The sequence below is a fragment of the Nipponia nippon genome, unplaced genomic scaffold (assembly GCF_047370975.1).
Source record: "Nipponia nippon isolate SJK-2023a ecotype South Korea unplaced genomic scaffold, ASM4737097v1 scaffold_7, whole genome shotgun sequence".
NCBI classification, from domain to species: domain Eukaryota; kingdom Metazoa; phylum Chordata; class Aves; order Pelecaniformes; family Threskiornithidae; genus Nipponia; species Nipponia nippon.
In genome coordinates, this window is record NW_028262391.1 from 5,287,211 (window position 1) to 5,314,117 (window position 26,907).

The 26,907-nt window shown below is 42.8% G+C and overlaps 1 protein-coding gene across 5 annotated transcripts in view; it reads right to left on the reverse strand.

The window, feature by feature from the left end:
* LOC104022063 (uncharacterized) overlaps nucleotides 1-26,907 on the reverse strand; it is a 206,271-nt gene that overhangs the window by 37,284 nt on the left and 142,080 nt on the right. For all 5 annotated transcript variants that reach the window (XR_015700699.1, XM_087740363.1, XM_087740364.1 and 2 more), the window contains exons 8-22: nucleotides 23,526-23,648; nucleotides 20,751-20,873; nucleotides 18,027-18,164; nucleotides 15,809-15,931; nucleotides 15,110-15,232; nucleotides 14,007-14,165; nucleotides 11,326-11,457; nucleotides 9,001-9,129; nucleotides 8,509-8,637; nucleotides 7,563-7,697; nucleotides 6,414-6,548; nucleotides 5,841-5,966; nucleotides 4,597-4,728; nucleotides 3,547-3,675; nucleotides 1,829-1,960 (exon numbers count right to left, since the gene is read on the reverse strand). Coding sequence is in view for 4 of the 5 variants with exons in the window: in XM_087740363.1 (XP_087596489.1) it covers nucleotides 1,829-1,960; nucleotides 3,547-3,675; nucleotides 4,597-4,728; nucleotides 5,841-5,966; nucleotides 6,414-6,548; nucleotides 7,563-7,697; nucleotides 8,509-8,637; nucleotides 9,001-9,129; nucleotides 11,326-11,457; nucleotides 14,007-14,165; nucleotides 15,110-15,232; nucleotides 15,809-15,931; nucleotides 18,027-18,164; nucleotides 20,751-20,873; nucleotides 23,526-23,648 (1,968 nt within the window). In the remaining variant the exon portion in view is untranslated. The remainder of the gene's footprint in view (nucleotides 1-1,828; nucleotides 1,961-3,546; nucleotides 3,676-4,596; nucleotides 4,729-5,840; nucleotides 5,967-6,413; nucleotides 6,549-7,562; nucleotides 7,698-8,508; nucleotides 8,638-9,000; nucleotides 9,130-11,325; nucleotides 11,458-14,006; nucleotides 14,166-15,109; nucleotides 15,233-15,808; nucleotides 15,932-18,026; nucleotides 18,165-20,750; nucleotides 20,874-23,525; nucleotides 23,649-26,907) is intronic.

The following is a 26,907-nucleotide window of genomic DNA, read 5'->3' on the forward strand; positions in this document are numbered from 1 at the left end:
AGTGCAAAATCCCATTTGCATCACCTCCTGTTCCCAAAGCTGCAGATCATCGTGCATCATGCTTCCTACACTAGTTTTACAAGTAAATACATAGAAGTGTACTTATGCCTTAAAAACTTGATCTTGCTCAGTGTTTACTTTTCTCTTTCAGTCAGAGCCCAGAGAGTCTATGCAAGGAAAATACTATGCAGTAATAGGTGCAGTAATAGGTGCGGGGCTCTCAGCTGAGCTTTCTTCAAACCTATGGCGTTTAGCCTGGAGCTGAGACTTTCAAGGTGATAGCAACGGGTCAGTACACTTTACAAATGATTTCGCAGTCCACATCACAAAGAATCCGCCCTCTGCTCGAGCAGGCGCAGGCTGCTGCAACGCATGCCGAGATACATCCACCCCACCAGAGAACCTGAGCTGCCTGCAAAGCCGCAAAGCGAAAGAGCTGGACCTGCAGTAAGAGGCTAGAGATGCCTCAGGAGCAGAGGAGGTCTCCAGGGATGGTAAAGATCTCACCCCCAAGGCGGCATAAAATGTTTAGGGAAGAATTATGGCTTTCATAATCTTGCACACACACACACACACATATATATGCATTTTTTTATACATATATTTATATATATATATATATATACACATACACAATTAAAGTGGGGTAAAAAGCAGACTGAAGAAAACAGAAAACCCATAGACAGAACATTAGGGGTTGCCAGATGTTTTGTAGGTGGCAATGACTTCACTGATAACCTTGCCAGAGAAGATGACAACCAGCTATTTGGCTACTTTCTGTCTGCAGAGATGTGGTTTTGAGAGAGGTCAATAGCAAAAGAGAAGTGGAGCTGGCAGCTCTTTCTCTGGGAGCTTGTCTTCCCACTAACTGTCCTTCCCTTCCCTCTGTGCCAACAGCAACAACAGCCCTAAGATCAACTTTCCAGGGTTTTTGTCTTAGGTCACTGCTGCAGATTAATTGTTTTGACATTTGTGTGTGACACCAGCAGTTAATTCTGCCTACACTGAGACTCTAGTAGCTACATCTGTGCTACTGTAAGATTGTTAAACTAATAGATAAAATATTTATTTAACAACATCGATATAATCAATAATAATAATAATAATAATAATAATAATAGCAGCTTAACTAGCCAACTTATTGCCACAGATGAAGCGGATACCAAATGTTTGCATGGAATCAAAAAAGGAAATAGGCACATTAATTGGAAAAAAACCCGAGTTGCATTAAATATAGAGATATTGCTTCTGTCTCAAGAATCTCCTGAGTGACGAATTGATGAAACCTGGGGAAACTTATCAGGAATTATCTATATGCCTGTTTTTATCCTCTTAAGGCATCTGCTATTGACCTCTGTTAGAAATAGGTTAGTGGATATCAGGGGCCTCTGGCAAGACCATTGCGCATTTTTGTTGTTAATAAATAGAGGACCCTAAATCTTCCTGATTTTGCTTCCATTATGTACATGTGAAGCATTTCTATATGCCTGGCCTTAAAAAAAGATTTATGAAGAAAAATTGCGGACCTAAAACTGGATAAATAAAATCAATATGGAAACTTCTATGCCACAAGCCAAATACATATCAATCCTATCACTCACATGAGGTCTTAACATTAAAAATAGCTGTTGAGTCCAAAACAAATCTGAAAATAACTTTTCTGGAATCCAAATTAGGGAAACTATCTAACCCCGATGAAACCCGAGAGCCCTGCGATGCACTGGGCAGACCAGAGGCGGTCCAGCCTGGAGGTCTTCCTGAAGGGAATTATCAGGAAAAATAATTTCTGGTTTTGCAAATTCCCTGTGTTGACAGAGTGGCAACTTACTCCATTCGCAGTGTTTTCCAGTGAATCCTGGCTCACAGAAGCAAGAGCCGGTGACTGGATCACAGCTACCGTCGCTGTTATTGCAGACACATGTGTTTTCACAGCGCTGTCCCCAATAGCCACTATTGCAGGCTGCAACGCAAAATGGTATTTTCATTGAGAATCAACTTCGAGCTCGCCTAATGGATTATTTTACATCTAAATGAGAGAACAGAAAAGATGCAAAATGGCCCCTTAAGGTACAGGAGCTCTGGACTAGACTCTCAGCTGCAGCATGGGGCACAAATCAATGGAAATTAATACAATTTTTGCTGATTTATTTCAACTGAAAGTAGGCAGATATTATGCCATCCAGATAATACTAATCATTCATAGTCAATCCATATCAATCAATCCACAGTCAAAAGCATAATTTCATGGAAATAAAATATCAGCTATTGACTCACTTAGCAAAAATCTGCATAACCAGAATAGATAATGGGTAAAACAAGACAGATTTGTGACCATCCGTCAGATTTTCCTCAAAATACTAGGAAATGCAACATGGACAAAGACAGACAAATCTCACAGTTTTTGTTAAAGCAACTTACTGCTTTCATTCTAAAAATCACATAATGCTGGCATGATTACAACAAGGTACCACAGCATCTCCTTCCCTTCTTGTAAGGATAAAGACAAAAGTGCCAATTAGGGCAAGAGAAACCTGCTTTTGGAGTTTCATGCCTGGTCTGCAATAGCTGAAGAACTGTCTTACTGAGACATCTCTGCAAAACAACTTTTCTCATATCTTTTCCTGAGTAGAAAGAAAAGCTTTTCATTGCCACGGTCTCTTTTTTTAGACAGCCTAGGGAGTTACTGAAAGCTATCTAAAGGGCTCTACACGTTACCAACTGGTTTGATTTTTAAAATATGCATATTGGTGGAAACTTCAGATTTTCCCAGAGTTTTCTTCAGTACCAAGCCTGAGAAGCCAGGTCCAAAACCTACTGCTGTCAACACTGTCAATTAATTTATACGATTTTACGTGTCTAAGACCAAGTTTAGAAAAAGGTTTGTATTCTGTTAGCTTTTTGCAAGAGGGATCATAACGCATCAAGCAGAAAAGACATGAAACAGGAAAATCAAGCAGGATGGCTTAACATTTATATGGTGCTATCCAAAAAGGGCAAATTTGTACTCTTACATGGCCATCAATATGGAGAGTGATGCTAAAGTCAACAGAAGGATGGTCTGCTCTTCCAGAGAACAGAATTTTTCCCAGCATTTATATTCACAAGTTAAGGAGTGACTTTAAGACACACGACTGTACATGCCACTCACTTGTTGAATAAATCTCCCCTAAACAAAATGAAAAATTGAGAATTAATCTTAAAACTAATCTGCACTGAAAATGAAAAACAAAACAGTCTGTCAATCAAAATGCTGACAGGACAGATGGTATTGGGCAAAGGGATCCATAGTGTTGAAATAAGAGCTTATATCAATACTTTGCACTTCATCAGCCATCTATTTCAATACTTTGAACCTAGATAATTAAGGATTATAACCACCCAGGCTGTGCAAACCCATAAACACACAATTTCAGAAGCAATAAGATTAGCAAAAGTATATTAAAAAACTGTAATAGACTAAGAACAAACAGAGCTGGTTCTTACACTTGCAGTTAAGTCCCTGGGAGATACCGTGTGCCCTGTGGAGCGAATACGCATTTGACTTACGGTGTTTGCAGTCGTGGCCAGTCCAGCCAGGGGGACACGTGCACTCTCCGGTGATGTGGTGACACTGGGCACTGCTGCTACAGCTGCATAACAGCAGGCAATTTTGTCCATAGTAACCTTTGGGGCAGGCTGAAAACAGATGAACAGACTGCAATTTCACCTAGATAATAACTCAGGTACAGACTGATCTTTTCAAACAAGACAGCAACAACTTGCCCCCTGAAACATGCATTAGCTGAATGCAGAAATGAAAACTGTAAAATGAAAGAAACATCTGTAATTTGTATACTAGGTGTCTGGGTCTGAGTCCTGTAAAAGTGGGAACAGTTTGAGTGACTTTCAGGTACTTCTCCTGCACGTCAGGATCAATCAGTGGAGAAAAAAAAAAGCGCTGAGCAAACCTTCATCAAAAGCGACTTTGTGACTAACAAGGAGAAAAAATATGCCACCAGTGAGGTCTTACACGATGCAGTGCTGTCCCTGAGAGCCTGTCTATGCCAGCACAACAGCCATACCCAAGCAGCCTTCATTACCCATAGGCTGGGTAAGGAGTCATGCCCCAGTAGCACAGACCAGTTGCTTGAGCATATTCTCATGGTCTCTGGTGGATCTGCAGAGACAGCGCTGATACTACTCTTTCATCCTCACTACTATTTAATCCTGAGTTAGCTACATCAAGGAGTACTGCTGCAAACATAACTCAAGAGTGATGCCATAGGGGCCAACTGGCTGGCACCTCTTCCCAAGCCACCAGAATTACAATGCAAGTATTGCAGCTATTACACATTGTACTTCTAAGTAAGTATTGCCATGAATTAGGTCTAATATTAACATTGATTTGGGATGCAGTTTAGCTTGTCATCTGCATTTATCTGTAATCTCCCTTCGGTAAATAATGTCAAATCCAACCTGAGGAATTCCTGAAGCTGAAAGGTACTTTATCTTGGATCAGTGTGTCTAACCTAACAAGCAAGAAGGCAGAAATCAAACCATAACTTGAGTTTTCAAACTGACTTTCTTTTCATGGGGAAGGCCGATGTGAGGACTTACATGCAGAGCAGGATGCCCCAGTGTAGCCAGGGGCACAGTCGCAGGTTCCAGTTTCTCTGTTGCACTGTCCCCCGTTGGCACAGGGCTCACAGGAGGACTGGCAGTCTGGTCCCCACCGGCCAGCCGGGCAATCTAGGGAACAAAGCACATGAGGTGTCCCCAGGGCCATTTTCTGTTTCAAGGCAGTTATAGATTTCTGCCTTTACCCTTAAGAATTTAAAAATAATAGTAAAACTAAGCTGGATAAAGGATTGCTATATTATCTCTACAGACGTACAGCGCTGTCAGAGTAAACCTTCTGGAGGAGTCAACACACCTCTACTGCAGCATGCAAGAGCACATCTAAAGAGACTCAAAGGGTCTCTTCCAACTTCCGTCGGGGTGCGTCTGTTTTTTGGTTTGGTTTCTGACACAGTAATGCCAGGAGTATTTGGATATATCTGAAAAATTAATTATTGCACTCAGCAAAGGAAATCTCCAGAGGACGGTGATCTGCAGACAGAGGCAGGAGCAGAGGGGAGGGCTGCTGTTGTATTTTTGCTGGGCTGAGTGGTGGTCAGGTTGGTCATACAGTCCAGAAGGACTGGATGCGAGGTGGAGCCCAGGTCTCCATTCAGCTCCACCTTTGTCACCAGGTTGCTGCTCTGTGAAGTGCTGAGCCACAACCCAGGTCCACGCAGGGCAGAAGCTCCTCAGGTGTGCAACAGCCAGAGCTCTACAGGTGGTAGAGGGGCATCCCATGGCCCCTTGGTAGTTCAGTGTCCCTGAGACTTTCTTCATCCCTTTACTTAATTACCCACAATTACCCTTTCTAATTCCTTCCTCTGTTCCAGGGCCTTCACTGGCTGGTTCCACAATAGCTGTGTTTGGCCAAGGCCCTTCAACAGCTCCTGAGGCACGTTGTGTGCATATGGCAGCATGGTCCCAAGCTCTGCTCTGGGACTCAGAGCTGCTGCAATGCCCCAATATCTCTGCCCAACTTGTATAAACCCAGCCCAGCACACAAATGACTATTATTAATTGGAGCAGAGAGACAGGTCAGGGTAACTGAATCATGCTCCCTCCTTTACAAGCGATCCCATGTGGTGGATGTCATATGTTCTGCACCAAGACTTATCCTTTCGCCATCCTGCAAATGAAGCCTATTGCATTGCAGCAGTTTTGGTGGGAAACAGAATAATTCCACTTCTTGTCATGTCTGTCAAAGCAAGACACTCGCTACCCTAGCCCAACACCAAACACACCTTGCTCACACATAGCCCCAGTCTTCCCAGCTGGGCAAATACACTGCCCTGTCTTCGTATCGCATGGTGCTTCTCCACAGCTGCACCTCTGCCGGCAGTTCACCCCAAAGCTCCCAGGCTGACAAGCTGGTCAAAAGAAACCCAAAGACACGGTTAGTACAAGAAAGAATTTTGAAGACATTAGGAGGCATCACCACCACCAGCGGTTTTAAACTGAGCTGTGCTGGTACCAAGTGATCCACGTTAGCATCAGTGTCTCAGCAACCAGCGGTCTGTAATTAACTGCAACAGAGCTCTAGAACATCTGTGCCTGAAGCTTTAAAAGGAACTAGTTACCTGGACAAACGTTAGTTTTGGTAACTGGCCTCAGCCTTGTGCCTTGACCTTTGCAAGCAGAGTGACACAGCAGTTGCCAGGCTCCAAATATCAGTTTGGCTTCAGTGAGGAACTGCCAACTCGTATCAACAACAAATATACCTTTTATTTGCAACTTCTATATCTGAACTTAAGTCTCCTGAGTAAGCTTTCCCATCCAAAGTGTACCTCCCAGGGAAACATGCAGTGAGTACCTACATAAATGGCATTTTTCTCCATGAAACCCAGGTGGACATGGATGCTTGCAGACTCCCGTCTCATGATCACACAAAACATCAGTAGGACAGTTGCACCTCAGTTTGCAACCAGCCCCATAAAAGCCAGGCGTGCACTCTGGAAAATGCAAGTAGACACAGAACACGTGTAAGAAAAAGGAAGAGTTAAAGAAAACTGAACAAAAGTCAGAAAATTATTTGGCAGAAATTTGCAGAAAATCTATTATAATGTACATTTTAGAGGTGCTGATCACGAAGCGTAAATAATTATTAAACACTTGCATGGACGTTTCAAAGAGGTTACTGCTTAAATACAACCCAGAAACAGAGTGGCAGAATACTTAAGGATATATTCAATCACAGCCGTTACAGAATTACTCTTCTTATCTGTCTGTACCTTCTGCTGCTCTCTGCCTTGGTGCAAAGCCAGTGCTGGGCGAGGGATGCTCTCCCCCAGAACTGAGCACGTCACCAAGAACGCTAAAGATATTAAATACCGCCACTATTATTCTCCACCAAACCCCGCAGAACTAGTGTCATAAATCCGACATGTTCCTGCCTGCCCAGAGAAGAATTTTAAGGGAGAATCTTTATTGCTTTACTCCATTACTGTCTGGAGAGGGCTACTGAGACATGCAAACATGAATGTGGAATACAATTCTCTTTGAACTACCCCCAAAACCTACAAAGAATAAGTTGAATTCAAAGACCTGCGAATCTGAAGGAAAAATAGCATTACTGAAACCGTTTACAAATAACTCTGCTGCCATCAAACACAGTTTTTGGCACTTATTTACTGCCTGTGAGGAAAAAGGAAAGAACAAAAGTGAAAACTCCCACAATCTTCATTATTTAGGGTTGTATTAGAAATTGGTTTCTAGATTTCTGTTGTCATTTGATCAGGCTAAAACTCCTGCATTCTTAAGCTGTATTCCCCTTGATGTCCCTGTAAGCCCTGTGATAGCAGGCACTCATGGTGTTTGCTGTATGAAAAACCACAGACAAAATAATCAGTAGAATATGAATACATTATTATCAGCAGCAGCCGAACAAAGCAGATGGGAGGAAGAATGAGAAATAATGCTCGGACAAAGGAATAAGCAGACACAGGGAATCTGGCTTTCTGTTATACCTTTCTGACACTTTTTGCCGTGATAACCAGGCTTGCAGGTGCAAGTCCCATTCCTCGCGTTGCATTCCAGCGTGTGCTCTTTCACGCACTGACACTCCTCCGAGCAGCCAGCTCCGAAGGCCCACCTGGGACAGGCTGCAGCCAGATGAAAAGGAATCATTAGCTCTGTAATTATGCATGAGTTATTTGAAATTGCACACTGCTGCAGAATGCAACTGCTGCAAAAAGCAAAACGTTCATTTTACTTTCAGCAAATACATCCACATTCCTATGACAGTGCCTATTAATGTGTGGGCGTGTAAACTATAGTTTACATGATTCCTTTGTTAAGTAATTCATTGCATTTCAAGCAATATGTGGTGAATGCAAGAACCAGAAATGTTTCAAAGCAAAGTTAGTTAAGTTTCTGAATGAAAAAATATTTGGATACACTCCAAGACAAAAGCTTTCATAAAAAAAAGATAAATCACAGCTTTTTTTTCAACCTTGTATAGATTTTTCAAAACTTGACCATCTCTTTCATAACATTTTTGTTTTGATTCTTTTTATTCCCATTTAACATTTTGTCCTCATCCTGCCCCAGCCAGCCCTGCCCCTCAGCTCCCACTCCCACCGTATCAACAGCCGCTAACTAGCTCCAACCCGACTTTAACCTCACCAACAACCCTAACATTAACCTGCCTATCCCAATCCAACCCTACCTACAGTCCTCACCTTTGTGCATCAGTAAATCTCAGTCCTTATGGCAAAGATTAATTGCTAGAGGAAAGGATTAATGAAGTTTCTGGGGCTTCCCAGCTTGTGTCAAAAGTCACGTCCTCCTGCTACTCCCAGCTCATGGCAGAACTCAAAGCCTTCTTCATTTTATGTGTGATGTGGAATCTTTTAAGACCATTATGTTGTGCATGTGTTAAATAACCAGATCCGAAAAATTATGGGGACTTACTAAGATGGCAGAAGCGCCCGTAGAGCCCGGGGTCACACAGGCAGGCTCCATAGTGTCTGTGGCAATAGCCGTTGTTGGCACAGTTGCACTGTTTGTTACAATTCTTCCCGAAGAGGCCTTTTGGGCAACCTTTTGAGTGCACAAACACAGCAAGGCATCAGCTGTTAAGTGTTAAAACACAAACACCAAATCAGCTCTCTTTTAGTTGGCACTACAGAAAAGACCACGCTGACTTGTCGCTGACCTGGGGCTCTGCACAGCCCATCCTTACAAGACACTTGCTTTTTCTTACCCTCTGTCTTGCTTATTATTTAAGCAAAAGTCACTGCAAGGCAAGCTGCAGGGTTATAGTACGTCTCGCACAGTGGAGACTGTTCTCATTCGGGCCCCTTAGGATTTACCACGCACAATTACATCTAGATAGAAACAAGGGGAAAGAAGTGGCGGGGTTTCAGGCACACACTACAGCTGGCAAGACAAGGGGAGCCGTACCATCGTCACAGAGCTTGCCATGCACGCCGGGCGGGCAGCGGCACTGCCCCGTGACAGGGTCGCAGGAGCCTCCGTTCTGGCACTTGCAAACGCTGGCACAGTCTCTGCCGTACGTCCCAGGGGAGCAAGCTGCGGAGAAAGCAGGGAAGATGAATGGGCCAAGCAACTCTTTCCCTCTGCTAGAAACAAAGCAAAATAAGCCTCCAGTCATCAAAACCGAGCAAGGAGAGAGTCCTTTTAGTCAAGCGGGCTCTAAACAAAGTCATATTCTTTCTATATAAGTTAATGCACATCCATCTAATATTTACTTGATAATTATAAAAGGACACTTGAATTAACCGAGCTTACTTATGGGAAGTACTATGGGATGTATCCAAATTCTCCCCCGCATATGCTCCCCTCCACACAATGCGTGAAGCTCAAAAATCACTGCCCGTTAAGTACAAAGCTTAAAAATCAGAGCACAATTTTGAATATTCGGAGATAAATATTTTAAAGATCTTTTTTCTCCCAAATACTATTACAAAAATAACGCTGTGTTTTTCTAACATAGTCTCTGTAATTCCCCAGATGATCATGGCAGAAATGGATCCACATCAGCACGGGATTCCTTCCTGAAGCCCTCATCGCTCCAGCACAAAGCCAATGGCGAAATAAAGCCTTGCCCCACTATTTGCAGCCTGAGCTAGCTGAGTAAATACAGTTGCTGGAGTCATCTGACCTACCGACATTTTATCAATGTACATTAAGAAACTTGACATTTCACATCAATTTCCATTCGGTTTCTTTCGTGCACTATTACAGAAATTTAGTTCCAGTTTTCTCAACTGTTTAGTTTACCCTAAACCCACAAACTATGCTGTATATTAAGAAAGCAAGAGAAGAGTGAAAGCAATCACATACGGCTAATTCATACAGGTTATACATTGTATTTATCATTGTCAATGCCTACTTCATCGGACTGCAGGTTTGGCTCAATAACACAGTCCCACTAAAGTTCTTTAAATTCCAGATGCGAATTCCACCAGATTACATGCATGGATATCTACTGTAAATACAGAGCAAAATTGTTATTATTATTTAGGAAGTGAACTAAAGAATTTGTATCCTGTCTTGAAATTTTTATAATTTATCCTGAACTACCAGAGCACCATGACTGGAAGTAAAAAATGTTCTAACTTGATAGCTTGAACTGTCTTAGGTAGACTAGAAATTATCATTTTAATCCTCTTCATTCCTGTTCTCTCAGCTGTCCCCGGTGTTTACAAACCAAACCCACGATCAGTATCCCAAAATAACTATGAGCAGAATGTTGGTTTCAATCATTTGCTGTTTTTTTCTATATTTTTGTCCATGTGATGATGCCTCCTAAACAATCTCGATGGTGATTAACCTGAAGACTGCTGTCTACTGATGCTAAGTAATAATTCTTTGTCGTCTATTTGTCTCGTCAGTGATAACACAGACTTTCCGAGTATAATGGGCCATCATGCCATACACCATGAAATGGAGGGACCCATCTCAAACACGCAGAGAGGCTGTTGTGTAAAGTCTCAAACAAGCAACACAAAGTTTTGCCGAACCGCAGATGAAGAATGGCGGATGGTACATAAAGAAATTGCCGCTCTATCTTTCCAGTTGGTTTTCACACATACTTATGAACCAGAAAGATATTCTGCCAGGAGGCAGGAGTAAGAAAAGTAGAAAGCTATTACAAAGGGCACTGACTGACTTGGCAAGAGAATTCTGAAAAATACAATTTCCAATACTAAAAAAATCAACCATCCCAAGAAAATTGTTAATAATAAAAAGAACGATTAGAAAAAAAACCCCAGGCCAAAGTTTACCAACACAGGGAGAGAAAAAAAAAAATAAAAGGCAATGTCTTGGGATGCTATAAAGGAAAAAATCACGTTTAGCATCTATGTCCACCCAGACTGTCACACCACCTGCCAGGACAGACTTCTGAAAGTCAGCGAGGCAAGTTGTGCAGCAAAGCATGGCAGGCAAACTTTGGCACTTGTCAGCAGCAGAGTGAATAGGAATGAACACCAACACAAGTACTCAGGAAGGGGTACTGTACCGTACTGCACTGGAGGGCAGAGACCTCGCTGTTTGAGGATTCGTACTGTATACTGTAGCATTCCTTACAATTTCTATTTAATGTGCCACATTACAATAAAATTTTGATCTCCCTATGAAGCAGCTGTGCTCCTTAGAGAGCTTTACAGATTAAAAGTACACCAGGTTGTTCCTATTTCCTACCTCTCTGCAGTGCCACAGCACCAGGACAAAGTCCCCACCTTTCAAACACACTGTACTCACTTTCATTACAGACAATGCCGGTCCACCCAGGTGAGCAAACACAGCCACTGCGTTCGCTGTTACATCTGCCTCCATTCAGACAATCCTCACAGCTCAAGCTACAGTCATTGCCAAAAGTGTTATCAAGGCAAACTGAAATGAAAAAAAAAAAAATACAGAAGGCTTAGTGAGCATCCAGACAAAATACTACCACAAGCCCTTACCTATCGTTCCAGATGCACAAGTGCAAAAAGGAACCTGTACAACACAGTCTGAAAAAAAGTATTTACGTTGTTAGCATTCATGTTGGTAGCACTGCAAGTATCACTGAGTCATCCCAAAAGATGGTCCCAAATGGAGATTCCCAAATTTCTCTCCAAATCGTAGAGTCTAAATAAAAGGAAAGCTGGGACTTTAGCTGCAATTTACTCCCTTAAATGCTATAATTCCCCAAAGAGCACTTAAAACTACTTTTTAAGAGCAAATAGAAAAAGTGAATTTGCACCTAATGCTTGGTAATATTGTATGTAATTAGAAGTATTTCTTGACAGAGAATCTCCTTTTCTCCTTGCTAGGCTCTCCTTGTTCTTCTATTGCAGTAGGTGGACACGTTGCTATTTAAGCATAATGAAGTGATATTTTTAACACCATGGTTCAAGCGTTACTCTAGGAAAACAAAGCATAATACATATTTATCACTTCCTTTCTTCCTCATGGATATGAAAAAAAGGGTTTGTCTATACAGAAGAATGAAGAACTATGAAAACGCATTCCTCCCTCACCTTCCCCACCCTCCTTTTGTCCCTTGCACCCAAATGCAAGCAGACACACACGCACCCTCATGTTCTCTCTTTGTGGGGTCTGTCGAGAAAGGTATAGAACGTAAATGTTACTTTCTGCTAAAATATCTCGGTGACATTAAGATCTTATCTACACAGTCAGTTTATTGCCTTTGAGGCTTTATGGCTGCGGCTGGAGGCTTTTTGGAAGGGGATTTTGAACACCACCTGAAAGTGAGCTGGCAGATTATTTCAGCTAACGGTAAGTCAGCAGGCTGGTTGCTTTTCACCAGCAATTTTCTATGTAAGGCCAGATTTCCTCTAGGTCTCAGCACCCAACTGTTCCTTTTTCTGAAGCTGAACAAATGCCCAAGCTTTCAGAGACATTCAGAATCCCAGTGGTCCCACTTGGAACAGGTTACAAATTCATACTTCAGGAGAAGAATACAAATTACCATTAAAAATATCATGCTTCTACATTAAGAAGTCAGTCAATCTATAGAAAATAGTTAATTACTTACAGCAGCTTATTGTTTAAAGCTGTATTTTTATAATATAGATAGCAGCACAAAAAAATGTCTGGAAGTATAAGGAATAAATCAACATTTGGGAGGTAAAAGAACTTACTAAACCATTAAAAGTTTCATTCCTCCATCACCTTTTCCTACAAACCCTCACGTGCTGAAAGCCTCAGCTTTAGAGAAAGTGCAGATGCTCAGCTATGACTGATAATACCCAAATTTATGTGGCTAAACATAAATAAAACATGCAAAAACTGGTCAATAAATATTTGATTGTGGTTTCTAGGCCTGATAATTTTGCCTGTGGTTATCTCATTTATCAGTTTCCCAATTGGTTATCAGTGTCGTTGAGTCCGGCTGGATGTTGTGTGATTTGGGAGGTCTTAACAGTTTTGTTCATAAAAATAAGTTAATTTTTTATTAAAGCCAAGACCAGTTCCTGATTTTTGCCTGTAGGGCACAGTCCTCGGATGAGTAATTAGAGCTCATATAAAAATCACAGGACATACATAACAAAAATAAGAAATATCTTTCCCCCCTGGTGATCCACCAGCACATACTGCACTCATCAGAAAGCAAGCACAGGGTTTCAACTCATAATGCTCTTTAAGTGGTGAAGTTTCTGCCTTCAGGTGGAAAGACTGAAGTCGTGTAAAGTCCAGGTGGCATGCAAAGCTGCTTTGCGCCCAACTCCTGTGACTGTGTGTGCTCATGTGCTCTGTTTGCCACCAGCTGGGTCTGTGGATGGATCTGTGCTTTTCCCAGAGAACATGCCCAAAGCATCAGAAGGGACCTGAATCTCCAAGGGGTTGTTTTTTCCACAAACAAGAATGCAAATATCTTAAGCAAAACCCCCTCCAATTATTAGAAACGGGTTGTAAACAGGTACACATGCCCCCACATCCCCCTTTCCTAGCTCGAGGAGAAAGGGAGCATTTCCCAAGGGCTTGCTCTCAGTAGACCAGCTTTAGTGGATTTTGTGCATTGCAGTAACCCACGCAATCCTCTCGCCTCCGGGATGAACAGGATCTTTCTGTCTGTTGCCTCTGGGACTTTGTGCAGACACCCTGTTTTTCCAAAAAGCCTCCCATGCCTTGCTGTGCTGCTCACTCTTCCCATGCCTCCCTCCGCATCCCTCCCCACCGCACCCAGGCAGCGGCAGCCACAACCAGGGAGCCTTCCTATCGCCTAAACATGTCCCATTTGGGATGGGACATGTGGCAGTGCCTCCTCCCCACTGGCATGGAGGACAAGCAGAAAGCAGGATTAATGCTCAGCCCTCCTCTGCTCCTCCTCATGGCTTAAGCCTGGCCAGCCCACCATCACTCTTACCCCAAATCCTCTTTCCAAGACTATTCCCCCCATTTGCAGCGATAGCTAAAAGCGACGCTCGTTCACTCACCGACCCTGTGCACCAGGGTGAGCTCTCCTCGCAGGTCTTCATCCTCGTGGAGGGAACCAAGCGTGTAGCGAAGGAGCCGGGGGGGACCTCTGAATTGCAGCCCCGGAGCCCCAGCGAGCCCCGCTGCCTCCTCCGCATCCGCCTCCTCCCCACCTAGGGCTGACACACACACGTGCCATCAGGACCTGGCCCCGCGTCTTCCTCTGCAACACTTTCCTCTCATTTACATCTTTTTTTTCTTTATTATGCTGGTAGATTTTCCAGCTACACCCCTGTGCAGTCTGCACAGCAGTCACAGCCGATTCATTCTCTCATCTGTATTTATAAACAGAGTTTCTGCTATCCAAAATTGAGAAAAGGAGCGGGGGGGAAATCTTTTCATTTCCTTTCTTCTGGAAATAAACTCTAGTCCTGGAGAGTCCAAAAAAAAATTAAAACGGGGAGTTTAATTTTCCTCTCTTGAAGTTTGAGGTTATTTTTAGTTAATGAAGGTCATTACTCTAGCTCATTTTGGAGATGACAAATATAGAGTGAGGCTCGCTGTCCAATTTATTTTCAGAAAAAAATAAAATTTGAGCCTTAAAATGATGGGAAATCAGTTGGCTTTCTTTTTGGAGTTGGTTAAAATAGCAAACTCTTCCCAAGGTTTAGCAGGTGCTAAACTTGGTTGTAAAATTAAGTTGCTAGGCTAAACTCTGTACTGGTTACACTGGCAGAAATCCAGAATCACACCACTGACTTTAGCGGAAAACTTGCCTTGGTTCAAAGCAGAATCTAGCTACCTTTTTTCCACAGGATGTTAAACTTCACCAAATAGTGCAAGAAAACTATCAAAATACTGTTTATTTCTAAAACATGAGGTTTAGGTTTTCAAACATGTCCAGGGGATTTAAGCGTTCATCTCCCATTCATCTTTGGCAAAACCCATTACTTGAGGATGAACTTGCGATTCATGTGTTGCACGTAGCTCTACCCTGGCCACATTCAGAGATGGCTCAAGCTGGGCTCCCAAAACCCCAGGATCTAGGAAAATCTCAGTTGAATTCACATTTTAAATCAGGGGGAAATACTTCAATGGCCTTCAAGATGTAGAAATAACTTACCAATGCAGGACCATCTGTTAACACCAAGCCTGTAACCCTCCTTACACGCACATTCGTACGACCCCAGAGAATTAAGACAGAAATGGTCGCAGTTGCCATTTTCAAGATGACATTCATCCACATCTAGAAAAAACAAATAAAAATGCTGATTAGGTGCAAGTACCTCTGCTTGGAGAGTGCACTCTGTCCCTGGCTGCATCCAAAAAGTTATTCTACACATAAGAAAACTCGATTTTCTTAGTATTTTGGGGCTCTCTCTTTCTCACTAGTATTGGAGATATTAAAGCATTTCAGGGCAACATGGAAGAGATTATTTCACCTATGTTTTTGTCTCGAGTGAAAACAGCTGCTTTAAGCTCTTAAGCTCATTTGATCCTTTGGTTATTTTGAGGGCTCTCCTTTTGTAGAAGTAGTCTTTTAACACACATCAATATACAGTGTCCATGGAGAGAGGAGGAAAAGTTCCTCTCTGCTGGCTCGTCTCCCACAGCCCCACTTCTCCATGCTGGGTTATTACCGGATTCCAGTCTCAAAAAGTGGAAATTACACATTTGTCAAAGCTTATCAGCAAAGCTGGCATATGGTCACTGATTCTCTTATCAGGGAAATGCCCACAAAGTCCTGGGATGAGCCTTAACAGCATTTCTTCTACCCACTGTTGTGCTTAGTTAGACCGAGCACCGGTATCAAAGGACTCACCGTCACAGGCGCAGCCGTCAGCGTTCAGCTGAAACCCGGCTTTGCAGGCACACTCGTAGCCGCCGGCATAGTTGATGCAGAATTGGGAGCAGCAGGACTCTCCAGTCTCGCACTCGTCCAGCTCTGCAAGGAAGGGGCAGCTCGTTCAGCCCTTGGACACGGTCTGAGCTGCTGCCACAGTTTTGCTCAGCAGCTACTGTGCTTTTCAGCCTTTCGACACCTTCCTCTCCCTTCACCCACATAAAACACCGTCTGAATCCTGACAGCAGCTGTCTTCTACCTTCTCCCACAGCAGCCAATACCCTCCATGTCCAGGGAGAGGCATCTTTTCTGCAAGTCTTAGGTGCCACAAAGTGATTTACAAAATAGACAACAACTAGGTCTCACCGGTCCACAAATACCATCTATTTAACAGCAATCTACATTTAACCATTTGCACTTTTGTACGTTCAACCTTTTTCAATGCAAACTAACAGTGAAACAAAGCTCTGATCCAACAACGCATTTGCTGGACATCAGCAGCCTGCTGGGTGCAATTGTAGTTTTTGATAACTAATTGCCCATTGCCTTATCCTGCCCTGTGTCCATCCGGAAATTGGTATCGTCGACACCACTGTTCTGGTGATTAGATACGAGAATCGAGCTGTTATCTTTTCACTGCAGGCTCTCAGCTGATCTCAGCCCTTGCAGCCTGCTGAGCGGGTCGGTGGCCATTCAAGGGCCACCTTGTCAATGCTGAGTCTGCAAAACGCTTCTGAACGTTACCCAGACGAGCAGCCGCAGATGGGAAAGGTCAGTGTCTCAATTAACCTTGGAAGGAGTACCAACATTATTAGGAAGCACCGACAGGAGAAAGAGGAGAAAGAAAATGTAATTAATCAATCAAGGTGAGGAGGTCAGCATGAAAATGATTAATGCAGGTTATTTGAACACAGAGTGTTTTCCAGAAATGTCACAAGCCGAGCTCCTCTGCAGTATGTCAGATGATGCCTTGCTCTGGGGTCTAGCAACAGTCCCTTGCCTGTGTAAGAATGTGAAATGTGCATCCAACAAAAAGGAGATTTTTGCTGTTAAGAGCAGCTTTTCACATCCTCAGCCTTGCCAAACCCTTCCCCTGCGCTCTCACTTCCCTTGCTGTGGCCAGAGTAACTGCTTCCCCCCGACATCTCCATCAGCAGGTCACTGAGCTGGGGCGTGGGCAGGAGGCTGCTCTGCCTCCTCTCATCTGTACACAAACGGGACTGCATAACCCACCCCACCCCTGAGAGGCTCTGGGTCCAAATCTGCTCCCCTCACCTTCTTTTCTTCTGCTTTTTAAGCTCCAGCATCAACCGCCCTTGCAGACCTCAGTGCTTCCCTCCTCCCCCACTCCTTCCTCTCTCCTGCACTTGGCTTTCTTTGTTGCAAGACTCTTCTTGTCTGTAATGCCTCTCACATTCACCAGAGCTCCCGCTCTCTGCCTCTCCTCATGTCTTACTATACTGCTCTGTGATGCCTGCTCTTTTTTTTTTTTTTTTCTTCCCCTCTTCTTGGCTATTCTTTAAGATTTTAATGGCATAGTGACAGCAAGTCTAAACCAGAATGAGATACAGTTTGCATAGCAAAAGCCATAAACAAAAAAATCACATTGTAAAATCGTTTAAAACAGGACGGAATTTTTAAGCTCTTCTCTCGAAATAAAAACAAATCTAACTCTATTGCTTTCACTTCCTAAGTGAGAATTCTCACAGCCAGAAGTGCAATCTCATCACTGAGCAAATCTGATAGAAATTGAGCAACTTCCATACCACAAAGCGGAGTTTGCGCTTGAATCACTTCAGAACAGCAGTGCTACTGCTCCCAGCCAGAGCCGACCCTCTTCCCAGCCGCCGGCTCAGGAAGGGAAGGAAGATAATTCAAGCCAAGCAATGCTTGGGCTGGACACAATGAGATACGGCCACAGCAACTGGTGATGCACCAAAGTATCGTCTTCCATTTGGGAGGCAGAACTCTGTGCCCCTCGTTAATTAATAATCCCAGCAAACACGCAGAGCAAGGCAAGCTGGAGCAGTGGCTGAGGAAGCACCAGAGGATGGTATTAATTAAAACTTGTAGGAGAAGGGCAGGGGGTGGGAAGGTATTTTCTTGAGTGACAGCTCTCCTGCAGGCTCCCCTTGCAGAGAGGCCCACCACACCTCCTCCCTCCTCCCACGGAGATGCAGCGTTCGCTGTGAATTACCTGCGCACGTTTTGCCATCAAAATCGAGGCGATAGCCGTCGTCGCAGGAGCAGCGTGGCCCCGCAGTCGTGTGCTCACAGTGATGAGAGCAGCCACCGTTGTTGTCCTGGCAGCTATCGACAATTTCCATTTCGATGCCTTGCGGAGAAATAAATCAAAAGGATGTTAAAAAGCAAGCACAGGGCGAGAGTCACCAGAGAATAAGCCTTCCGTAAAAAAGCATCCATAAGCTGACGGCTGTAGCAGGAAATATAAACTCAGCTCCCACACACACCCGAGAAGAGCACGTTTTAGAGTCACTGAACTCCAGGTATTTGTCTCCTTGTGTCATAACAGTGGATGCTCTCGACTTCGGTAACGTGAAGCCGGCTCACTGTTTCAGCAGTCTGCCTGCTATGGGAGTGTTCACGGGTTTCCTGAGATTTATGCTTTGTTTGAACCTACCAGTTCTGCCCTTGCCCCAGAGGAGGAAAGGAACCATCTGAGGAACCCAGGTGGTTCATGCCAACCCAGACTGCTTATGCTTTCCACAAAGCAGCTTTTAGTTTTGTATGCAAATGTGAGAGTTGGGTTCTGAAACATCCACCGAACACAAATGCCTTAAAATTTTCATAGCAGAGTCCTGTTGCCAAGCCTGACACGTAACCACAAAGCAAAACAATCTGCAGGTTTTGACCCTTGGATGTCCCTTCAATGGGGCACACGGCAGCTCCTCTGCTGAGACTCTGTCCCCCTACAATTAAGACAGGGTGGTGGTACGATGCCACCGCCAGCCCCCTTCGCCCTGAGAGACGACCACTGACCCCCCCGCATTCGGCTGCACTGGACAGTCCTCACAACATTTTGGCCAGGTCCAGTGGAAACCCTTGTAGAGGAAAGGGAACGTCTGTCCATCTCATCCCCACCAAGGTACTTCATTAAACGATTTCTTTAGGATGAAAAGAAAATATAAGGTCAGTTATAAAGCTTCTCTTGAAAAATTAGCCAGATTTTCTTGTTACAGAGCTATTTAGAGAGGAATTAATTTCCCCAACTGAGAAACACCATCCCTAAAGGAGCTATCATTCTTCCAGAAACACCCCAGCTCAGAGCAGTGGCCATCAGGTCTGGTACAGAAGGACGGCATTTCCCCACTGCCGCGGCTCAGGGACACATCTGTGTTGGTGGCTTTGATCCCTTTTTATGCCCCCAGGGAGCAACCTGCCTGCCAAAAAGAAATGCAAGTCTAGCTGGAAGAGGGTATAAATTAGGGGAACATACATGGAGGGCTACATCTCATGTATGGTATGATTATTTGCGCCAGGGAGAAGAAATCTAGTCTCCTGCCCAGAGTGTTAAGCTAGGATTTAGGAAACCCAGTGATCGAATGCAGAATCTGACTTTATACGTTGTCTTCATCATTTACTTTGTCTCAGTTCTTCATCAGTAAAACTGGAATAACAGCTCTTCCCCATGCCACTGGGGAAATGAAAGAATAAACAAAGATTGTAAATTGCTCAAACACTGGGATAATCCCGATCATAAATATATGCAGAACGTTTTTATTTTTATTGTTTGCTGTGTAATACTGTACATAAGGCACAGAGAATCACCATCCCCTGAGATTTGCTGAACATTGAGAAAAAATATTATCAGAAAATCACAATGAAATCTAAGTGGTCGATACCACTTTTTTATCTCCATAACAGATCATTTCGTATCTATATATTAATTACATTTCCTTCGCCATTGTGCTACTCACAGTTTCTCATCAGCTATGAAATAATTCTCCGGGATGTCTCTCACATGACTGGTTTTTGTTTTTAATGTATGTTAATGCTTTGAAACCGAATTTCATCCTTAGTAAGTATTTCTTACACACACATTCTTAAAGAAAGCATTCATTTTCTGGCATGCAGCGTATTTTCCTAAGGAAATTCTGCTGAAAGTTCTTGCACAGTATTATTAGATTGAACAATCTTTGCCCACCTCTCTGCTAAAACAGGTCATGCTTTTGTCTGCATTCCAGTGAGCTTATGTTAGGTCCATAATAACACCAACTCTTCCACATCACCTCCTTTATTAATCTAAATTTGCCCTCAAGGACAGCCCAGGGATCACCCATCAACTAACAGTGCTGGGAGTCAGTCCCCTTCTCACGAAAGGTAGCGTTGATTAAGAAACCCCGCTGGCAAGAACTAAGTATGTGAGGGAAGACAATAGGGCTCAGCATTGTTTTAGTTTGGGAAATTTTAAGTTGTTCAAATATTTTTTTCATCCCCAATCTTGCTCCCCCCCCCCCCGCTTTTTTTTTTTTTTTTAAAGCATCTACTTAATAGTGTCAATAACCTCGACAGATAAAGAGAAGAGCAGAACACCATCTTGGCTTTCTTTTGCATCAGATTCAGCACATATAAAAATTGAGAGGAGGAGGGCAGGAATGAATACATTTCATAGAACAGCAATATTTTGGTAGCTCTGCAATAGAATTCACCAGACTCTGAAGATAAACCAACAGGGCTACTTGCTCTTTGAAATGCAGTAATTAAGGTCTGAGAACACAGGCTTAGGAATGTATCAACCTGCAAAACCAGCAGTAGCAGAAGATGAAGAAAATAGTATTAAGCTTGAGCTTTTGCATACATTTATTTTGCTGGGAGTACTAATCCAACTGAATTAAAAATTAAGCATAGCAGTTTGCAGATAAGATAGCCTGAAACGCATAGCTGTAAAAGTGTCACTTACGGTAGCACTGCTTTCCATCAGCCCCCAGCTCGAAGCCGGGATTACAGACACAGGTGAAGGATCCCAGAGTGTTCACACAACGATGAGCACACCTGGCTCTCCCTTCTGCACACTCATTGATGTCTACAAAGCGGAAAGAAAGGCAAAGACATTCATTTGGGTATTAAAATAAAAAATAATATTGCCCTACATGTACATGGCTGTATTTCCAAACATTCACTGAAAAGAGCATCCTGATATTAGTCTACAAATGACAGCATCTGATGAATCCAGGAACACTGAACTCACCACATTATTCTCCAAAATAATCTTTTTTTTGAAACACCATTGACCTCTGTGTGAATATTTACAATATCAAACATTATATTTACAGTATTAGCCAAAGCAACTTGTTTATTATTCCTGTAAAAAGAGCAATGGCAAAAGAAGTCACATGAAAAACTCAGAAGAAAGTCCTATCTCCCAGTACCCTAAAATTATCACTACTTCCTCAATGCCATTATATTTAAATTAACAGAGCAGAAAAAAGAGCTGATTATTTTCTGAACGTCAAATGATTTGGATTAAGTGGTGGCTGGGTTTCAGCAGGTGCGATACAGACAGATCTCTGTCACATCCCTGACTCCTGCAGCTGCTTCTACAGAAGTCCAGCAGGGAGGCACCTACTCTAACCAGAGGAGTTTCACCCCACCTGTAAGAAAAGAAAAAAGGTGAAGAGCTGTAGGTGGGGAGCCTGTTCTTCACCCAGTCCTCTGTCAAGCAGTCTGTCCCTCAGCTTTATACTCATTAGTCTGTATTTTGGAGTTAAACATCACCAAGGGCATCCATCTTCCTAAAAGCTTCGTGGAAGAGCATGAAAATGTTTTTAAGGAATAGTAATTGGGAAAAAAACCCAAAAAGCTTACACTAAATACTGCTGCGGTGGAGCACAGCTGCAGAAAACACCAGCCTCCTTGCAAAGACTGGCATTATCTCACACGTGGCAAACCCCTAACCGACCTTCTGCTCCTCTTGTTCTGACATCTCGCTTGCAAAATACAGATTATTCATCGCAACGATCCTGGGTCAGTCTCTCGCACACAGGAGAGAACAGTCCGGTGTGCAGCTCCTCACCTTTTACCACAGCAAACCACTTTCTAACAGGGTTTTTTTCCTCCCTATGTGCTGTAACCAGTGCCGTACTCATGGCCCCTTGTACTTGGAACACAAGCAGCTTTACGAATGCAATCAGCCTACTTGCCAAAGGAGGCCCCAGGCAGTGCAAACACCACACACCGACTCATGAAAACTCCAGGATAAATGACAGCTTCTCTGAAGCAGCAATGTAAGTAGCTGCAGTTTAGAATAAAATGCGTTATTTCTCCTTTTTCTGTAATTAATTGTCACTTTGCAAGTACAGTATGTTGGCAAATGCTGTAAATGTTCTTTTCTCTTTTTCTGCTTTTTCAAATAGAAAAAGTTGGAAAACTGAACCACAGCCACCATCCTGCTCATGTTTCTCCATATCTTGTAAACACAGCTAATAGCTAAAGTATGACACTTCAGTTGTCCTCTGTCTCCTTCTAGCTCGGTTTCCAAGCAGTCAAATACCAGCTTGAATTTTGCAAAAGACATTAAATAATTTCTAGGAGAAAAAAAACAATAATTGTATATCCATAGTAAGACAGGATGCTTAATGATTCAAAAGACTGTTGCCATGAGGTCAGGAAGAAAATTTGTTCCAATATATAACATTGCAAGTTACCCAGTGCTTTAGCATATACATAAATTAACAGAATTGTCAATGTGTATCCAAGATAAAATGAGTAACATGCTGACCCTAGTATTAAACCCACTGCTGTTTCCATGTGTTAATAATCAGTGAAGTGTCTACGCTACTTGAAAATACTTTGCTTTTTCAGTAACCTTACTCATGAGTAATCCCGGTAAGAGAGGGGAATCACTGAGGTGTGCAATGCTACTTGCAGAAGGGGCTTACAGGCAACTGTGTAGAATACTCAGGGTAGGAAGTAAGTATTTTGCAAAGCAGCCAGTACTCTGTATAGATAAGACAACAATTTAAGTATGGGCAAAGTTTTGGCCAAGTTTTCAAAAGGAGGAGTTTAAAATTAGTGTCTGAATACACACCCTGATCCTGACAAGGCTGGTAAAATCTGTGCCCCATGAAGTCCACAGGTGCTTTGCACTTCGTAAAACTGACAAACTATCTAGCTTCCAAGCATCATCTTGAAAGAGAAAAGCAGGTATTTTGGTCTCTAAATTCCCCCACATTTCAGGTCAGAAATGCTTTAGATCCTTTTGTAAATCCCAGACTAAATACAGGACTTTGGAATTCCACTTTTTAAGCTCCTCTCTTTGGAAATCTTAGACTTCATGATTGCTTCCTTCACAGTAGTTTCTCTATTAATATGGAAACAGTTCTCCAGCTAAAAAGCCCTTTGAATTCTAAATAGGTTTTCAGTGACCTGGTTCAGAGTGTTACTTGAACCAATTTTCCAGGAGCTGTATCTGGGTCATTATTTTAAAGGGATCCTACAAGAGTAACACTACAGCATCTATAAATCCAGTTGCTAGAAAGCATGATTTAAGAGATCATACAGTAATTTTGATTACTAAAATGGGTCAAGACTATCATCTGACATAAATATCAAAGAGAACTGCTGTTTCAAAATGCATACATACATTTGTATAACATCTTCCTTTCCATTCAAAGCTCAGTAAGCCAGAGCACTGATTAATACCTTTCTTCCCAATAAACAGTCTATAGTTTCTTACCTAAACAGGACTTCTTGTCTGCAGAAAGATAATGCCCTGGATGACACTCGCATTTTGCAATTCCTCTCTCATTTTGACAGATTTGTGAGCATCCTCCGTTCCCACTTGTGCAGGGGTCTATCACTGAAACCAATTAGAGCACACTGTCAACTTAAAGGTCACGTTTTTGTCTGAAAATGGTCTTACCTGCCATCGTTACAACTAACAATGAAGATTACTGTAGCTGTATGAGATTAGACTGGGGAAAAAAAACCTGACAGAATCTGGTGTACAGTAAAGCCATTGTTTTTCTGTATGCTATTTTCTCTCTTGCTGGACAGCATTTTTCATAAAGCACCAGCAATGCTTTAAACAGCGGGAAACTGGGCTCGTATTACACCTTGGAAGTGGGACAAGAAAAGTACATTTTATCCTTATTTCGCCGTAACTGAGCAGATTTCAAGAGCTGCTCTAAACAATACCAATTAGCACTCCAGTATGTGTGAACCCATAAACCCAGACAACAGTGGAGTTTGCCACAGAACAATGTGTATTTAAAAGGCTCTAGAGGAAATAAATGCTGAAGAGCCCCAAAAGACCTCCTTCAGTCTAAAAACATATGCCATTCATGTTGTACGTCAAAATTTTTTTCTTTGTTTGAACAATAACATACCATTTTTCAAGGATAAGCCGCTCTAAGTGGCAAGTACTTAGAAACACTATTTATAAAGTGTCTGCAGAAGTCTCCACCTCAAAGATTTCACTGTGGTTTATGGGTTTATTTCAGGAACACATACCTGCTGGAAGCATACTGATGTCTTTGCCCAAATAAAAACTTTGCACACAGAAAAACAGACCTACCAGGACTGTTTGGACAGGTCTCATTTGAGTTAAGAGCCAGAGTTTTCATACCAAAATCTGGTATTCTGCCCAAGGTTGAGGTTTCAGTTTGGAGTACTACTCACAGTAAGACGCTGGTGAATAACATTACATAGGCAAATTTGGAGGATGCCTTTGAAACTGCGTCCTCTAGAGTTCTTAGTTTCAAATAAACCTTTTTAAAATGTAAGCCTATTTCCTTACATATCACACTCTAATTCAGTTTTAGCATTTTACTAATTACTGTCTGATTCAAGACAGTTGGCCAGCATTCATCACTCGTCTCCAGCCTGACATCTCCTTCACTGGCCATCTCAAGCTCTGTACAAGCCAGCTTCTACAGGGGCACCAGGAAGAAAGTCAGCATCAGTTCAACAACAACGGCAGTGGAGTCAGGGTTTCAGTAACCCTGGTGAAGAGTTGAAGGTGTTTTCCTCTAGACCTTGCTGCTTTGCTCTTCCAGTGGCTAACCACATACAGGAGAAGGGAACAGGAGAGAAAGATCTCTGTTTTACAGAGATACGTCTAAATATGGGGTGGGGTTTTTTTCATTTCCTCTAATTTTCACTTTTCTGTGTAGCCAGTGGCATTTTCTGCCGCTGTTCGGCAAAGGAGGACGCTGCCCCAGAACACCTTCAAATTCCCTCGTTTCACCTCCTGGCATCTCAAGAACACAACCGTTCAGGGCTGCAGGCTGAGAGTTTGACCTGACAGTATCAAAAAAAAAAAAAAAAAAAAAAATCACTGTTAAGGACGTAGAGCTGAAATTTTCTGTTGGACTTTCAACATGATAGGTTGCAAATAGGTTTCCAAGGGACAGCAGCGCTTCATCCTACGTGACGCTTTCAAGGCTGACAACTTGGCTCTGCAGTTCGACAATTTCCACTCTACAAAGGATTTAGCTTCAAGCAAGAACTCGCTCCTTGCTGATAGGAAATACTGAGTTGTTTGCTGATTCTTTTTTTTATTTGGATAAATTAAACGAAATCACTATCAAACAGCATCTGTTAAACCTGCACCTTATAAAGGTTTTCAGAGAATCTAAAGCTTTAATTTGAGAATGATTACAGTGTAGAGTAAAACTTGCAATACTCTGTGACATGACAACAAGCAAACAACAAATTATAGGGTAAATGTTAGTAAAACATAGTAATTTGAATAAAGATAGCAGCCTTACAAGTCCTTAGACAAGAGAAAAGTTGTAAAGGAAAGATCTTCAGGACATAAGGCAACCACCGATTGACTTGTTTTCCACTGACCTATCTGTTCCTTCCTGGTACAGGCAGGTTTCAGGAGAAGGTAAAAATAATTCTCTAGTGTTCTTTTTCCTACAGATTTGGCTCCTATTGTTTGACTTAATAACTTCAGTGGATAACAGACTCCATCCTACAAAGCTCTATTCCAAGCTGTTAAACACTATGGCAAAAAATTTACTGGAACTGTTTCATTTCCTACATGTCCCAGGACATCCAGGAACCTCATCTGAAAAAGCCATTCTGATGCATTGATCTGGGATGGCATCCATGTTCTTGGTGAAGCATGGGCTCTGCATGTGCTGTGGACCTTCCAGACCTTCACTACAAGGTTGTAAAGAACAGGGTTTCCAGTCCTATCTGCCATGAGCTCTAGAGCACCTAAAGAGAGAACTGGGCCTTATGAAGTTAATTTTCTTGCTCACAGCAACCATGACTTTACACTGGAGAAAATATAAAGTGGTAAGGAGTAAAATTTCCTTCTCATGGCAGGGAAGGTTAGGGGTTGAAATAGCATGGACTTAGAGAAGGGAAACTCGAAGTGGCTTGAAAAAGATATTTGATCTTACCATCTGTGGATAACTCAACAAGGAATTCACTCTAGTAGACATCTTATACAGCCCATTCTCTCACACAAGTACCACAGCCACTGCTGACCTCATCCATACATGCCTCACTCCCAGAGCAGCTATCTCACCACTTCGTCTGATGCCATACCACTCCATCCCGTCGTTTTGCCTCCACGCTGAAGGCTGCACCACCCTGCTAGGCTTCGGTGTTTCTGCACAGCCCTTCAGGGCTATGGGGTACAGCATTAGCTTCCAAGGAGTGAGGATGACTCCACATCTGCAGTACAGCTACGCCTGCTGTAGTAAACACCCTCATGACGCTGTAGTTTCTCCGTCCAAACTAGTGCTACAGCAGCCATCCTTTCTGGCTGGAAATTAAAAGCAGCCAGGCTCACCTTCTCCCACCTTTTCTACTTAAAACATCTCTAATTGCCAACCCAAATGTATTCATGACCACTTTATGCTCATTTGTTCTTGTAAAAATCTTGTCCACCGGCTTAACTAGCACTTTTCTCTCCCAGGTGTTTATTCGCTAAGGTATTTATGGGAGAAAAGCATCCTACTCTGTCTTCATTTTGCCAGCTGAGCTCCCCTTGCAAGACAGATTCTCCTTTCCTCTGACCACAGCTGTCCTCCTGGGGGAGTTGTGCTGTTATATTTTGATTTACGCCACCCTGAACACAGGTAACCAGGCATACACAT